Here is a 16,501-nt window from a genome sequence, read left to right on the forward strand (position 1 = left end):
TAAAAGTTACCTGTAATTTCTGGGTGTTTTGAACAGTATTTAGAAATATTGAGGCTGGGCAGGGTGGCTCACACCTGTAATCCCAGCACTTTGGGAGGCCAAGGCAGGCAGATCACGTGAGGTCAGGAGTTCGAGACCAGCCTGGCCAACGTGGTGAAACCCCTTCTCTACTAAAAATACAAAAAATTAGCCAGGCATGGTGGTGAGCACCTGTAATCCCAGCTACTTGGAAGGCTGAGGCAGGAGAATTACTTGAACCTGGGAGGCGGAGGTTGTAGGGAGCCAAGATCATGCCACTTCACTCCAGCTTGGGCCACACAGCAAGACTTGGTCTCAGAAAAATTAAAAAGTAAAAGAAATATGACCTTTTAAGGCATGAGCATGCAAATTTTTATGTAAAGGGTCAGATAGTGAAATATTTAGGCTTTCAGAGCCACATAGTCTGTGATTTGACTGCTCAGCTCTGCCATTTGTAGTATGAAAGCAGCTGTAGACTCTTAAGTGTGGCTGTATTCCAACCACACTCTTTAAAACAATGTGGTAGGTTGGATTTGGCTTGTGGGCCACAGTTTGCCTACCTTTGCTCTGAGATCATGGTTTTTTCTCATCTGAGAGTTGTATGTGTATGTTTTTGTGTGTATATTCCTAATTTATATTTAATAAGTCATAAAATAAAGACAGGATTCTTCTTTAGGCCAAGCCCTTCATTTAACCACTAGATTAAGTAACATACATAGTTTGTACTGTCTTTAAGTTTTCTTATTTTTATTTTGTTGGTAGAAGCAGGAATATATATAAAAATGTAACAGGGTAATGTATTGGATGAAAATAAATTCCAGCTTAAAGAATGAACTCCTGAACTCCTGAGACCACAAGTTAACTCAGTGATAAAGCAAAGTTCTAAAGAAGCAGTGACTACAGTGCCAGCTTTCTATGCCATAGTCACAGACTATACTGTGATGACCCTAGCCTGGTAGCACTTCAGCTGAATATAAGAACTAAGAATGAAAATACATGAACACAAAAAGTACCCCCCTCACTGCTGAAAAATTCAAATTATACTCCTATTCATCATGTTTATTTGTAAAGAACGGATGTGTACTTACCATGTATATACCTATCACTTTGGTTGTAAGGGAACCAAAGCGTGCAGGGCCCTGAGCAGTCTGGTAAAAGCTTTGACATATTCACATGTGTAAACAAGTTCATTGAGCTGCCATTGTTAAATCATAAGGGCTGAGAGAATTCAGACTAAGTACATTTCCTTAGAGGAAAATCAGTCATAGAAATAGATGCACTAAGCCCCTGTCTGAAAGAAGACTCTTTTTTCCCTGTTCTGTTTAATTGGGCCAGTCTTAAAAATCATCTGGTTACTTTATTTCAAGGTGATTTTTAATATGTAATATTTTGAACTTAGAGTCAGACATAGAAATGTTGGTTAAACTTTGAGGGGGAAAAGTACAAGTGGTTAATAGAGTGAAAGAAGATTTCCTTCTCACCGATTGGAGATTGTCATGAAATTTTAAGAAAGGTAATGGAATTACTGGTAATGAGAAATTAGACATTTTCCTAGTTGTAGTTCTTCCTAAGCTTTGTATTAATTTTTCCTCCCATGTAAAAAGACAAGGAATGTTTTGTGGACTGTTACATAGAAAATTTTAAGTTTAATGGTTTTGATTTTATGACCTTAAAAGAAAATTTACATCTTTAATTTTGCTTTCAAAAACAAATTCCAGAAACTGTCAGCTTATAGTATTTGTGTGTGTGTGTTTTAATTGATTTGAATTTTGATGAAGGGAGATTTTGGAACTTGGGAGATTTTTTTGTTTTGTTTTGTTTTGTTTTTTTGAGACAGAGTCTCGCTCTGTCGCCTAGGCTGGAGTGCAGTGATGGGATGTCAGCTAACTGCAACCTCCAGCTCCCGGGTTCAAGCGATTCTCCTACCTCAGCCTCCCGGGTAGCTAGGATTACAGGCGCCCACCACTACGCCAGGCTAATTTTTGTATTTTTAGTAGAGACAGGGTTTCACCCTGTTGGCCTGGCTGGTCTCAAACTCATGACCTCAGGTGATCCGCCAACCTCAGCCTCCCAAAGTAGTGGGATTACAGGCATGAGCCACCGCACCCAGCCAGAACTTCGGAGTTTTAAAAATACATACATAGCCATTTCTGCTATATAGCCAGGACTTTTACCCAAAATATTTATTTCTACAGAGGGTACTTTGTTTCATAGCAAGGCATTTATGAACTAGAACTTTGGCTTAGGAAACTGTTCTAGTTTTCACAGTTACCCAGTTGTCAACAGTTATACTAACCTCTCTTTATGGAACATGGGGGACAGAGGAAGAATTGCTTGATGCTTTCATTTTATCTTCCTTCTTTTTAGGAATTATATCTCTCTAGTGGATTGTTGGGTATGACTTTGTTAATTTTTAATAATGAATGTGTGTGTACAACAACTAGGGGAAAAGTTAGAGATTACAGAACTGAATATGAGAGTTCATAGAAAGTAGCTTTTGTTTAATTAGAAAAGGTGAATATTTTATTCATGGGAAGGATAGCGCTTAGGAATGGTAAAATTCCTCCATTCTCAATTTTGAGATTTTGAACCAAACCAGACAGAATAAGACTTACTGGTGTTTTGTTTTTTGGTTAAATTTTTGGCTACCACAGTGATTATTTCTAGAATTTGTAGTAGATATTTAGTACTCTGGCATACCATGTAAACTGTTCCAAAAATAATAATTCTTTCTGCCTTTTCCCTCTAGTATGTTGAAAGATGACTTAAAACTAAGCAGCAGTGAAGACAGTGATGGGGAACAGGTGTGTCTACTATTGTATTATTTTGCCAGTCTCATATAGTATTTTCATTGTATTTTATAAAAATGATAATTGGATAATGTATTTATTACTTAAAATAAGTTTCTTATAAGCTTTCTGACACTGGAATGTTGTGGTTTTCTTCTCTGTTTTTAAATCTCCGTTTTTTTCTTATATTTTTAAAAAATTGGGTTTTCCTCAACATTTATTATGGATCAAAACATACTCATGAAGCAGTAGAGTATTGACAGTAATAACTATTAACAAAGCTTTTGATCTTATTCTGGCAATTCAGTTACTCTTTAGGTAAAAACAGTATAAGTGCTAAACATTGTTGCACACATTAGAGAAGCCAGTTTTTTCTGTTAAGAGTTCAGATGTTATTCACACTAAGCAAATAGAATACTGTTTATTCATTCACAGATTCCTTCTTATGTTTTAATTTTAGGATTGTGATAAGACAATGCCGAGGAGTACACCAGGAAGGTGGGCATCCTTTTCTTTTCTGTTTTATTGGTAAGAGTTGGGTCAGCCTGATAACATTGCAGGGATATAATAAGTGGCCTTATAAGTAAATATCAATTTTGATAATGGTTGTACAACTCTGTAAATTAACTAAAAGTCATTGAATTATACACTTAAAGTGGGTGTTTTGTGTATTATACCTCAAACTGTTTTTAAAAGGTGAGTATTAATAGCTAAGTAGCACATCAGAAACTTTAAAAAGAATTACTCATTTCATTTACAGTGAAGTTCTGGATTCATAGAATTATAGCAGTCTAACACATAGTAAACATTTTAAAGAAAGTTGCGGCCGGGCGCGGTGGCTCACGCCTGTAATCCCAGCACTTTGGGAGGCCAAGGCGGGCAGATTACCTGAGGCCAGGAGTTTGAGAACCACCTGACCAATATGGTGAAACCCCGTCTCTACTAAAAGTACAAAAATTAGCCGGGCGTGGTGGTGGACGCCTGTAGTCCCAGCTACTTGGGAGGCTGAGACAGGAGAATTGCTTGAACCTGGGAGGCGGAGGTTGCAGTGAGCTGAGATCGTGCCACTGCATTCCAGCCTGGGCCACAGAGCAAGACTCCATCTAAAAAAAAAAAAAAAAAAAAAAAAAGAAAGAAAAGAAAAAAAAAGAAAGTTGGTTGTCCGATTTGGATGTTTTCTTGTTGTCAGTGTAAAATAAACTTTGGACATTTGTATATTTCATCTCTTTTAGTAACTCTGAACCTTCACACCATAATAGTGAAGGAGCAGATAACTCCAGGGATGATTCTAGTAGCCACAGTGGATCTGAAAGCAGCTCTGGATCTGACTCAGAGAGTGAAAGTAGTTCCAGTGACAGTGAGGCAAATGAGCCATCCCAGAGTGCATCTCCCGAGGTGAGACAGAGGCGGTGGGGTACTTTCCATAGGCCCTCTCAGGGTCCTTGGTGATGTCCATTTAAAACCTGATCCAAATATAAAAGGAGAAGGAAAGAAGGTTCCACAGTCTGACAAAAAGAAATTGTACTGTGTACCTTTGAGGAAACCTAGATGGTTCCTTGTTGTTTGAGCAAATTCGGTCTAGTTTAGGAACTGCTTGGCATATTACAGGTCACTAAAATATTGTGTACCTTTAGTATGGTCTTTTATTTTTATGACTCAACATGGTAATTGATGTTCTGCAGTTAAAAAATCTCTCTTTGTACCTACATCATTTGTTTACTTTCTGGAATTAAATATTTTGTATGGTAATTTGTAGTTATGCCTTTGAAATTGGATTCTTGAATAGGAATATTTGCTATTTAAAGGTCATATGTAACATTAAGCTTATCTTCTTTTTTTTTTTTTTTTTTTTTAGACGGAGTCTTACTCTGTCACCCAGGCTGGAGTGCAGTGGCTCAGTTTTGGCTCACTACAATCTCCGCCTCCCGGGTTCAAATGATTCTCCTGCCTCAGCCTCCTGAGTAGCTGGGATTACAGGCGTGCACCACCACACCTGGCTAATTTTTGTATTTTTAGTAGAGACGGGATTTCACCATGTTGGTCAGACTGGTCTCAAACTCCTGATCTCATGATCTGCCCACCTCAGCCTCCCAAAGTGCTGGGATTACAGGTGTGAGCCACCATGCCTGGCTGCTTATCTTCTTATTCAGATGATAAGAGCTAATAGTCAATACTCAGCCCTTTGCTTTGGTTCATAGAGAACCGTTTGTTTTTGTTACATTAGGCATTATGGTTTTTCCTCTTCTTTGAGCTTGTGAAGGAGGGAGAATGCTTCAGTATCGGAAAAAAATACATATTTCTTTGTTTTTCAGCCTGAACCCCCGCCAACAAACAAATGGCAACTTGATAATTGGCTGAATAAAGTGAATCCACATAAAGTGTCACCCGCTTCTTCAGTGGACAGTAACATCCCATCATCTCAAGGCTACAAAAAGGAAGGCCGAGAGCAGGGCACTGGGAATAGCTACACTGATACAAGTGGACCTAAAGAAACGAGTTCCGCCACTCCTGGACGAGACTCCAAAACCATCCAAAAGGGATCAGAAAGTGGGCGTGGGAGGCAGAAATCTCCTGCACAGAGTGACAGCACAACACAGAGAAGAACTGTAGGCAAAAAACAACCCAAAAAGGCTGAGAAGGCAGCTGCTGAAGAGCCTCGTGGAGGCCTGAAGATAGAAAGTGAAACCCCTGTAGACTTGGCTAGCAGCATGCCCTCCAGCAGACACAAAGCAGCCACCAAAGGCTCAAGGAAACCCAATATAAAGAAGGAGTCTAAGTCTTCCCCTCGACCTACAGCAGAGAAAAAGAAATATAAGTCAACAAGTAAATCTTCTCAGAAATCAAGGGAAATCATAGAAACAGATACCTCATCCTCAGATTCAGATGAAAGCGAGAGCCTTCCTCCTTCCTCACAAACTCCTAAGTACCCCGAGAGCAACAGGACTCCTGTTAAACCCTCCTCAGTGGAGGAAGAAGATAGCTTTTTTCGGCAACGAATGTTCTCTCCTATGGAAGAGAAGGAACTTCTTTCTCCCCTCAGTGAGCCTGATGACAGGTACCCACTTATTGTGAAGATTGACCTGAATCTTTTGACTAGAATACCAGGAAAGCCTTACAAAGAAACAGAGCCGCCCAAGGGGGAAAAGAAAAATGTGCCAGAAAAGCACACGAGAGAGGCTCAGAAACAAGCCTCAGAAAAAGTTTCCAACAAAGGCAAGAGGAAGCATAAGGTTTGTGAAGGGTTTTGTTTGTTTTGAAACATCAGAATCTGAAATGCGGGGGAAATCTCAGTAAGCCACGAAGTAACAAGGTGGGTCATAAGCTGTGAAGGAAAATAGTGGGTAAACCCAAGGCCCAGGTGAGGCTACATCTGGAACAGTCTCTTGAGGATTTCTGTGCTTCTGCCTGTGTCCTTCAATAAAGCAGAATAGTTGCTAATGAAATAAGAAATGAGTCAGTGCTTTTCAGCATGTGCTGGCCACTGTAGAGGTTAGAGAGCAGCAACTTGCAAACAGGCATTTGCAACATTCTCAACATTTTGGTTTTAGGTGTTTTTAGTTTGGATATGTACTCCCTGGATTGTTATAATCCCTACCATTCTCTTCTGTCGTACACCCAGACCAAGTCACACTTTAAATAACTAATCTGCTATGCACCTCTATGCCCCAGCTTATTTTCCTTAACAAAGGTCAGAACTAAAAATATTGCTGGCTCATAGCCAGCTCTCAACCCTAAATACTTCCAATATAATTTTGGATATAGAGGCAAAATTTGTACATTTAAGGTCTGCTTTTCTTAGACTGAGGAAGTGTGAAAACTCACACATGTCTATGATTGGAGGATAATAATCATACAATGAAGAGATCCGAATCACTACATATATAGAGACTCTGTGGGAAAAACAGCCTGATCTTTTCAACTCTAGTGAGGAATTTTCAGGAGAATGTAAAGTTTTAAGTAGTCTATATCAAAGAATACTATAATTTCCTCTGATACATGTGTATGATTGTGAAAGACCAGAAGTTAAGCTTGAGTAGGTGAACAGATAGGTACCAGAATGGCCTTACCAAGTAAATTTAGAACACAAACACCACTCCAGTTGACCTGAGAATCACATATCCTACAGGGAGAGTAGAGCACTTTCTTAAAATGGAGTGAGATATCTTCCTCTCCTTTTCATAAAACCACAGTGCCATGTGCAGATGATATATATTCAGACAAATTAGAATAATACCTCACTTCTTTTTTGAATCTTTAAAAATTGAAATTGTCCACATTATTTAAATTTTTAGAAGACCAAAGCTTAGTACTCTCCATACTATACCTAATGAGTTTCCATTATCATAGTATAGAGATGTTTTGCTCAACTAGTTAAGCTGTTTAGAGCTGCTGGCCCCTGTAGCCCGCAGCCTCAGATCGCTGGACTTGGCTGTGGGATTTAATTCATAGAATTATGTGGAATAAGAACTTGTGTATGATAGACTCTGATCTTTAGGAAACTAGGAGATTTTTTATGGAATTTTAAAAAATGGTCCTTTTGTGCTTAAAAAGTATTACTTTTTTTGTAAGATTGTATTTTTCTTACTTTTAGAGACAGGGTCTTACTCTGTCACCTAGGCTGGAGTGCCATGGCATTCATAGCTCACTGCAACCTCAAACTCCCAGGTTCAAGTGATCCTCCCTCCTCAGCCTCTCGAGTAGCTAGGACTACAGGCATGCGACCCCACACCTGGCTAATTTTTTATAGAGATGGTGTCTTGCTATATTGCCCAAACTGGTCTCAAACTCCTGGAATCAAGCAGTCCTCCCACCTCAGCCTCCCAAAGCACTGGCATTACAGGTGTCAGCCACCACACCTGGCCCTTTTATAAGGTATTCAAACATTTAAAATACAAAGTGTCAAGGGCAGTACCTGGAGATAAAGCAGGTAGTACTAAGAGAAGACCCAGTTAAGGGTAATGAAGGATGTAGATTTCTTTTTCTCATATTTTCATTTGTCTGTCTTTATTCATTTGTATAGGGGAACAGATTCTTTTGTTATGGTAGAATATTTGCATTCTCGTGCCCTGATATTCGAAGCAAAAGGAAAACTTAGATTCACTTAGAAAAGTAACATTGGCAATGGATGGGCCCACCACTTGTGTTTTCCATCAGAAAGTTTTTTGAGTCACTAGGCTGTGCTATAATCAAAAGTATGGACCATAAAAAATGTTGGCAAAGTTGTGAAAAAGTTGGAACTTTGATACGGTGCTGATGAGAATGGAAATGATACCACTGCTTTGGAACATAGTTTGGTAGTTACTGAAAAAGTTAAACATAGAGTTACCTTTTGATCTGCAGTTGTACTGCTAGGTATATATCCAAGAGAAATGAAAACATATATCCACACAAAAACTTGTACTTGAATGTTCATAGTAGCATTATTCATATTAGCCAAAAAGTGGAGACAACCCAAATGGCCATCACCTGATGAGTGACTAAACGAAATGAATAAATTCTATGCAGTGAATACTATTCAGCCATAAATGAGAATGTAGTACTGATCCATGCTGCAACATGGATGAACCTTAAAAATGTTACACTAAATGAAAGGAGCCACAAAGGCCACATATATTGAATGATACCGTTTTCCTGAAATGTCTAGAATAGGCAAATCTATAAAGATGAAATGTGATTGCCTGTGGGAGGAGGAGATGGGGAGTGACTACTAATGGGTATAGAGTGTGTTTTCAGGATAGTGAAAATATTTAAAATTCATTAAGCTGGGTGCGGTGGCTCACACCTGTAATCCCAGCACTTTGGGAGGCCAAGGCGGGCAGATCATGAGGTCAGGAGATTGAGACCATCCTGGCTAACACGGTGAAACCCCGTCTCTACTAAAAATACAAAAAATTAGCCGGGAGGTTGAGGCAGGAGAATCGCTTGAACCCAGGAGGTAGAGGTTGCAGTGAGCTGAGATCGTGCCACCGTACTCCAGCCTGGGCGACAGAGCGAGACTCCATCTCAAAAATAAATAAATAAATAAATAAAATTTCATTGTGGTGATGGTTGTACAACTCTAAATACACCAAATGTTACAGAATTGGGCACTTCTAAAGAGTGAATTTTATGTTATGTAAATTATATCTTAATTATAATTACACAGATACCATCTCCCAAATCATTACACTGAAAAGATGCCATCTTAGAGACTGTAGGAAATCTGTTTCAGTCTTTCGGTTCTGTGTATCTAAAATAGGAGACCTCAGCCTTAAAACCTCATCTTTTTGAATATTATTTAAATGAATTATTGTGCTTCTCTTTTATCTTCTTTCTGATGCCTAATCATGGATAAACTCTTTGTGGGTAGCTAGTGCTGGAAGCTGAAGTTAGCTGAATAAAAATCAGACCACAGTTTCTATTTTTCATCTAGAATGAAGATGATAACCGAGCCAGTGAGAGCAAGAAACCCAAAACGGAGGACAAGAATTCAGCAGGCCATAAGCCATCCAGCAACAGAGAGTACGTTCCCAAAACACGTTGCATGCTAGTGTTGTTAATATATGTGTATCATTTGATAGTGGGTACTTTCTAACATGCTCTGAGTGTTCCTTTTAGTAAGCAAGTGTTATATAAATGCATACACATAACATATGCCAAATAGTGGCAGCTTTCGCTTTTAGCTAATAGGGATGGAAAACATTCAGCATTTAATTAGTTCTTCCTTTCTTCATTTTTTATTGGGGTAGGGGTGAGTATGGGGGGAGAACTAAAGTAAAGCTATGCCACTTTCTGGTTAGATGGCAAACTTATCTGTAATTTCCAAGAGACTCGTTGCCAGCTTAAAAGTGGTAATCCCTTCATTCACCATTCATCAATTTGTTCATTCAGCCAATATTTATTGAGTACTGCTGAGTGGTAGGTCAGTTTTTGATCCTGGATATACAGCCACGGGAATAAAAACAGAGAAGATGCCTACCTTTGTGGAATTTACAATCTTATTTTGTTTTATAGAAATCATGTGTCCTAGTAATCAAATGGGGAAAAACAGATTTGTCTTGAAAGCAGACAAAGAGAAATGGAAAAATCAATTACCCCTGTATTACTGTGTGGAGAAATGAAGGCATTCGTTTGGTTTGGCAGGTCATCTAAGCAGAGTGCTGCAAAAGAAAAGGAGTTGTTGCCTTCTCCTGCTGGGCCTGTTCCTTCAAAAGATCCAAAAACAGAGCATGGCTCTCGGAAGAGGACTATTAGTCAGTCTTCTTCCTTAAAGTCAAGCAGTAACAGCAACAAGGAGACGAGTGGCAGCAGCAAAAACAGTTCCTCCACATCAAAGCAGAAGAAGACCGAAGGGAAGACTTCCAGTAGCTCCAAGGAGGTTAAGGTAAAGTGTTGGGGGCCTGGGGCTTTTGAAAAATCACTCAACTAGCCATGTGACTTTTCCAGGGTGACACTGTGCTTTGAAATTATTGTAACATCTCAGTAAATACATAGGCCTATGCCTTTTACCCTCTATATGTAATTATCCTGATAAATGAATACAGTGATGTAAGACTGTGAAGGCAGTAAGTCAGCTGGTCACATACATATTGAAATAAAAACCCCTGCGTACGGTGGCTCATACCTGTAGTCCCAGCTATTTGGGAGGCTAAGATGGAAGAATCATTTGAAGAATTTGAGTCCAGCCTGGGCAACGTGGTGAGACCCTGTCTGTAAAAGAACTTTAGAATTAAAAAAAAAAAAAAGAAAAGAAACCAGTAATTGGAAAAGTTGGTTATGGAAGTTTTTAAAATAAGAACTAAGTGGTTCTAGTTGCTAAGATTGAGTTCTTGTATATTGTTTGAAATAGGCTTTGAGTTTCTCAGAATTATACTTTACAAACAAGTTATATTACGTAAAGTGACAAAGCAATCATTTGACTTTGATTCATAAAATAGAAAAAGAAATCTTTAGCTAAGTTAGCACTGAAATTATTTCTAATTATTATTCCTAGGATACTCACAATGTAGGGGAGCATTCTTCATGTTTATAGTTGGAGATTTGGATCAAAGGAGCTTTTTCAAGGCTGTACTTTAATAGTCACTCACCCTCAATTTGTTTACCAGGTTGTTTGCCTTCTGAACTGTTCTGATCAGGAGCAAATTTACTCAAATCAGAAAATAACTATTATTTAGTAAGCAAAGGTTTGAGAGTTGAAAAGTAAGACTCCTTAAAGCTATTATATTTATTAACTGTGGTAAAATTAAAATTTTTTAAATTGAGATTATTTTAATTAAGAACTTCTCAAATTAAAATACACAGAAAGCTTTTCCTCTAGCCTAACAACCTCCTTCTGTAGTAGTTTAGTGTTAGCACAAGGTGCTTAGGACCTTGACTCTTATATTGGCCTGCTTCATTGCTCCAGTTCTCCATCTGCCTGCTGATGGTTTTTCTCCATTTCCCATCCTTTAACTGTAGGATTTGAGGCCTCTGTGCTTGCTTCTTGAATCCTGCTATTGCTTTTTTTTTAAATTTTTTATTCTATTTTATTTATTTATTTATTTGCTTTTAAATAAGTGAGCTGTCCTCATTTGGATTCTGCTATCTCATAGGTAAAAATCACTGTGTATGCTTCTATCACACACAAGAAGGGAGCTTCTTCAAGAAGTTCGTCAGCTTCTTGAAAGCAGGGATTTGTGTCTTACTTTGTGTTTTATCTGGTGCTTAACTTGCTGGGTAATGAGGAAATATTTGTTGGATCGAATGTAGTCATTTGGTACTCTGTTGTTTTCAACAAAATATAGAATAGGGCCTTACCAGTTTGGTTTCAGTAGCTCTTGGCACTTAACAGTTATTGAAGTTAATGTCTGTTAGTCTTGACAATTTCCAAGTTAGGCAGTAACATTTGAGTTTATTAGAGAACAATCTGTAATTTAGTTAGGAAATATGCTATTTTTTATTCTATCAAGTAAAGAAAAAATTAGATCTGAAAAACCAACATTACACATTGTTTTTATATAAGAAAACTGTGTTTAAATATTTGGAAACTTATTTTCAGAAATCCTCTGAAAAGCAAATCTGAATGTAGGTCCTTATGGGTCTATTTATAAAACATAGAGGGGGCCAGGCATGGTGGCTCACGGCCTGTAATTCCAACACTTTGGGAGGCTGGCTGGAGGATTGCTTGAGCCCAGGAGGTTGAAGCCACAGTGAGCCATGATTACACCACTGCACTCCAGCCTAGGCAACAGAGTGAGACCCTTTCTCAAACAAATAAATAAATAAAACAGAGGAAAAGCTATCCTAGTGATGTTACAGTACAACATAATATTCAGAAAGCCATTTCAAAGTATAATTATATATTTAAAAATTTTATATTTTTTATATAAATATAAAAAATTTTATATTGGGTAAATTGTTAGGTAAAGTAAAATTATATATTATTGAGTTTTCTAATGTTGAAACATCCATGCATTCCTGGAATAAATTCCACTTGTTTATGGTGTTTTATTATGGAAAAATGTATATTCGTTTTATTAAAGATAGGGCTGGATGGAAGGCAGTTGAGAGAGAGTCATAGCTCTTTCATAAGGGGCTATATTGATAGAAGGCAGAATAGACATATAGCCAGGTGCAGTAGTACATGCCTACGGTCCCAGCTTCTCAGGAGGCTGAGGTGGGAGGATCACTTGAGCCTAGGAGTTTAAGATCAATCTGGGCAACATAGCAAGACTCCATCTCTTAAAATAAAAAAAAGACATGTGGATGAGAGGCAGAGTAAAGTTTAAGAAAGTAACTAGGCTTTTGAAGTCTGGCAATTCTGAATTTAAAACTCAAATTCCAGGAATGCCACTTAAAACCTGTTTGAACTTAGGCAAGTTACTCATCCTCCTTGAGACTGCTTTTTCATTTTATCTTAATAGCAGTACTTATTTCATAGGTTTGTTAAAGGATTAACAATAATCCTAAGTACTTAGTTAACTTAGTGCCTGGTAAGTAGTAAGCACATAATAAATATTAGATGCTATTAATATTATTGCTGTTTTTATTGACCAGTAAACTACCAATAAATTTTGCCGTAAGTAGTGCTGCCATTTTCATACTAGGCTTTTGTCTTCCTTATGTTTTAACAACTGCCTAGGCCAGTGCCTGACATATAGTAGACCCTTATATAAATATTAGAATGAATATTTCAGTTATATAAAATGGACCTTTTTTTTTAAAGTTTACATTTTGAAGTTTATAAAAGTTTTGTAACAAGGAAATTCATTACGAAAGGCAATGAAATTTTGTTTCCTTTTTACCAGTGGCTGAAGAAATGCTATTAGTTTCATTTTTCATCTCCTTACAGTTTTCATTGTAGTTATGTATTTTTTTGGTCAGGAAAAGGCTCCAAGTAGCTCCTCTAACTGTCCTCCATCTGCACCAACTCTTGATTCTTCTAAGGCTCGGAGAACAAAGCTTGTCTTTGATGACAGGTAAGATAATATGATTTTCTGTATCTGTATTTAAGAAATGATTCCAGTCAGCATATAAGAAACTCGTTTTAATTTCTATCATTGGCCGGGCGCGTTGGCTCACGCTTGTAATCTCAGCTCTTTTGGAGACCCAGGCAGGCAGATCACGAGGTCAGGAGTTTGAGACCAGCCTGACCAACATGGAGAAACCCTGTCTGTACTAAAAATACAAAAATTAGCTGGGCATGGTGATGCACACCTGTAATCGCAGCTATTCAGGAGACTGAGGCAAGAGAACTGCTTGAACCTGGGAGACAGAGGTTGCAGTGAGCCGAGATTGTGCCACTGCACTCCCGCCTGGGTGACAGAGCGAGACTCTGTCTCAAAAAAAAAAATCTATCATTGATCAGAAGGATGTATACTTATGTATGATCTGCAGAATATTCAGGTTTCAATTTGAAAAGTATCCACTAGTCCAAGTACTGCTTCTTTAGCTTAACTCCATGACTCCCATGGGGGATGTGAATGATCTGCCTTCCAGTAGAAGAATCTTACTACTGCTGATATCACTGTTAAAATAGAGGGTTTCTTAGATGAGGAAGAGCAATATTGTTTTCTCCTCTATTTTAATAAAAGGTAATTTCTCCTACTCACATTCTATTTATGCTTAATCTTTCAATCAACTTGAGTAACTTAGTATTTGATACTAGGGAGCTTGATTTCTATTTTCCTAATTAGGTTTGCCATGAGTTGGTCAAAACAACTTATGCTTTTAACCTGATATAAACATTTGTCAGAAAATACTGAAACAGATACCTAGTAATAGCTCATTTTCTTTGCTTGAGGACATAAAAACTGAGGGATACTAGATACTGAAATGAACTAGTATTATGAAAATATTTACTATTCTATTTATAATGAAAATTTATCTTGCAGAAATTATTCAGCAGACCATTATCTACAAGAAGCAAAAAAGCTAAAGCACAATGCAGATGCATTGGTATGTAAATATTCTCGTTACATTTACATATTTAATCAAATTAACTTAAGTAATCTTCTGATGTTTGTAGCCATAGTAGATCACTACTCATTACTTGCATTCTCCTTTCTTCAGTCTGATAGGTTTGAGAAAGCTGTGTACTATCTTGATGCTGTGGTATCTTTCATTGAATGTGGGAATGCATTAGAGAAGAATGCTCAGGAATCCAAATCCCCATTCCCTATGTATTCAGAGACGGTGGATCTCATCAAGTAAGTGGAAAAACTTGGCAGATCATTGGCAATAACATTATTTCTCTGGTCCATCAAGGAAGGGGCTGATATATAGTAAACTGAAGAGGGTGTATAATCCTTTAATGTCCTTGGATAAAGAAGAAGTAGATACTTCAATGAGTATTTTTGCTTTTATTTAGGTTTGAAATTCTAATGTTTTGAGGACAAGTGAACTCATAAGATCAAGGTGAAGTATTCTGTTTGTCATTTGTTTGTTATTGTAACTCAACAGATACACTATGAAGCTAAAGAATTACTTGGCACCAGATGCTACAGCTGCAGATAAACGACTCACAGTACTTTGGTGAGTTTTCTGTGTTCTAGCCTCTGCTAGATACAGACAGTTCTATAATAAATAGTGCTGTGTGTGCTCTTCTGAATGTTTTCCTTGAATCGGACTTCTGTAATCCTGTCTTAAATCTGTTCCTGATGGGTCAAGCAGGAAGTAACTCAAAATTCCTACTGAAAGGTTTGAGTTGTTGTCAGTCTCTGATCCATTTCCCTCTTGATGAAAGCCTTGGCTTTGTGAGACTGATAGTAGAAACCTCCATGGTCTTGAGTAATCACTTTTCCACACTCTTCTTTTGGTACCCGCTCTCTCCATTCGCATATACTTTTCCTTAGGGAGCAAGCATCTAGTTTGTTCAGAATAAAGGATGTGACTTGTTTGCTTCATCCCAGTGAGATATTATCAGTTCAGTTGTTATAGGTCTTTACCTGGCACTGTGTTTAACACTGGGACTGCAGCTAAGAAGAAAACTAACACAGCCCTATTCATCATGAAGTATAGTCTAGTGTGAGAAGACAAATCTAATCATCATACAAGTCCATATGAATTAAGTATTTTGAAAGAAAAGTATATGTAACTGTAACAGTAGAGGGTAGGGAGACCTACTCTATTTAGAGGGAACAACATATACAAGGGCTGGATGGTGGAAAGTCATGGGAAACTTTCAAGGAACTAAAAGAAGACCAGCGAGAAGTTGGTGTGACTGGAGAGATAGGCAGGGATGATCCTGCATGGTCTTTGTAAGCTATGTTGTAGTTTGTAATATTTGCAGTTGAGTTTCCTAGTTTTTGTCTTTTAATTTTAGATTGTTTACACTTTGGTTTGGAAATTCTACCCCTTCGTAATTTTTAAAACTTCATGACATGTTGGTGTCCTATGGATAAGGTTTGGATTTTGGAATGTCAGCAAATAATGAGAGGCTCGTCCAAGGCTTCTTAGCCATCTTCCTCTCCCTAAGATGTGTACCACAATAAGAACACATCTGTTGGTTTTGCGTAACGGTTAATGTTGTGGCCTATGCCGTGGTCACATGAGCCAGTCTCCTGCACAATGCAAAGGCTGTCTATGCAAATCTGGCCAGAGTTTGCTGTCCTGGTAAATAAGCTGCCCTTTTCCATTGGCTAGCCTGCGATGCGAGTCTTTGCTGTACCTGAGGCTTTTCAAACTGAAGAAGGAAAATGCTCTGAAGTACTCAAAGACGCTGACAGAGCACCTGAAGGTAAGTATGCAAAAGCACAAGGTCCGTTTCCTAGGAGACAGAATTTGTAGTCTCCCATCCCTACCTGAGAACTGCCCTCATGTTTATGCGAAACACACCAGGGGAGGAGCTACTGTTTGGGACCTTTCAAATAAGTTTGAGGTTTCTTCGAGTTTTTTTAATCTATGTGTATCTGATTGTAGAACTCTTATAGCCATGTGCAGCGGCTGTATTTACTTTTTAAATGATCTTTTGTTTTCGGCCGGGTACGGTGGCTCACGCCTGTGATCTCAGCACTTTGGGAGGCTAAGGCAGGCGGATCACGAGGTCAGGAGATTGAGACCATCTTGGCCAACATGGTGAAATCCCATCTCTACTAAATATACAAAAATTGGCCGGGCGCAGTGGCTCACGCTTGTAACCCCAGCACTTTGGGAGGCCGAGGCGGGCGGATCACGAGGTCAGAAGATGGAGACCATGGTGAAACCCCGTCTCTACTAAAAATACAAAAAATTAGCCG

The 16,501-nt window shown here is 38.3% G+C and overlaps 1 protein-coding gene across 6 annotated transcripts in view; it reads left to right on the forward strand.

Annotated features, from left to right (window-relative positions):
• Positions 1-16,391, forward strand: part of AFF4 (ALF transcription elongation factor 4) — a 76,719-nt gene extending 60,328 nt beyond the window's left edge. For 4 of the 6 annotated variants that reach the window (XM_058440505.1, XM_058440508.1, XM_058440506.1 and 1 more), the window contains 11 exons: positions 2,768-2,822; positions 3,268-3,305; positions 4,040-4,202; positions 5,120-6,037; positions 9,220-9,308; positions 9,930-10,170; positions 13,149-13,243; positions 14,159-14,222; positions 14,337-14,473; positions 14,727-14,798; positions 15,909-16,391. In XM_058440505.1, coding sequence (XP_058296488.1) covers positions 2,768-2,822; positions 3,268-3,305; positions 4,040-4,202; positions 5,120-6,037; positions 9,220-9,308; positions 9,930-10,170; positions 13,149-13,243; positions 14,159-14,222; positions 14,337-14,473; positions 14,727-14,798; positions 15,909-16,269 — 2,233 coding nt within the window. In that variant the 3' untranslated portion in view covers positions 16,270-16,391. The remainder of the gene's footprint in view (positions 1-2,767; positions 2,823-3,267; positions 3,306-4,039; positions 4,203-5,119; positions 6,038-9,219; positions 9,309-9,929; positions 10,171-13,148; positions 13,244-14,158; positions 14,223-14,336; positions 14,474-14,726; positions 14,799-15,908) is intronic. The other 2 variants (XM_058440509.1, XM_058440504.1) reach the window with 1 other exon arrangement.
• The last annotated feature ends 110 nt before the right edge of the window (positions 16,392-16,501 follow it).

The sequence above is a fragment of the Hylobates moloch genome, unplaced genomic scaffold (genome assembly GCF_009828535.3).
Source record: "Hylobates moloch isolate HMO894 unplaced genomic scaffold, HMol_V3 SCAFFOLD_6, whole genome shotgun sequence".
In the NCBI taxonomy this organism is placed as follows: domain Eukaryota; kingdom Metazoa; phylum Chordata; class Mammalia; order Primates; family Hylobatidae; genus Hylobates; species Hylobates moloch.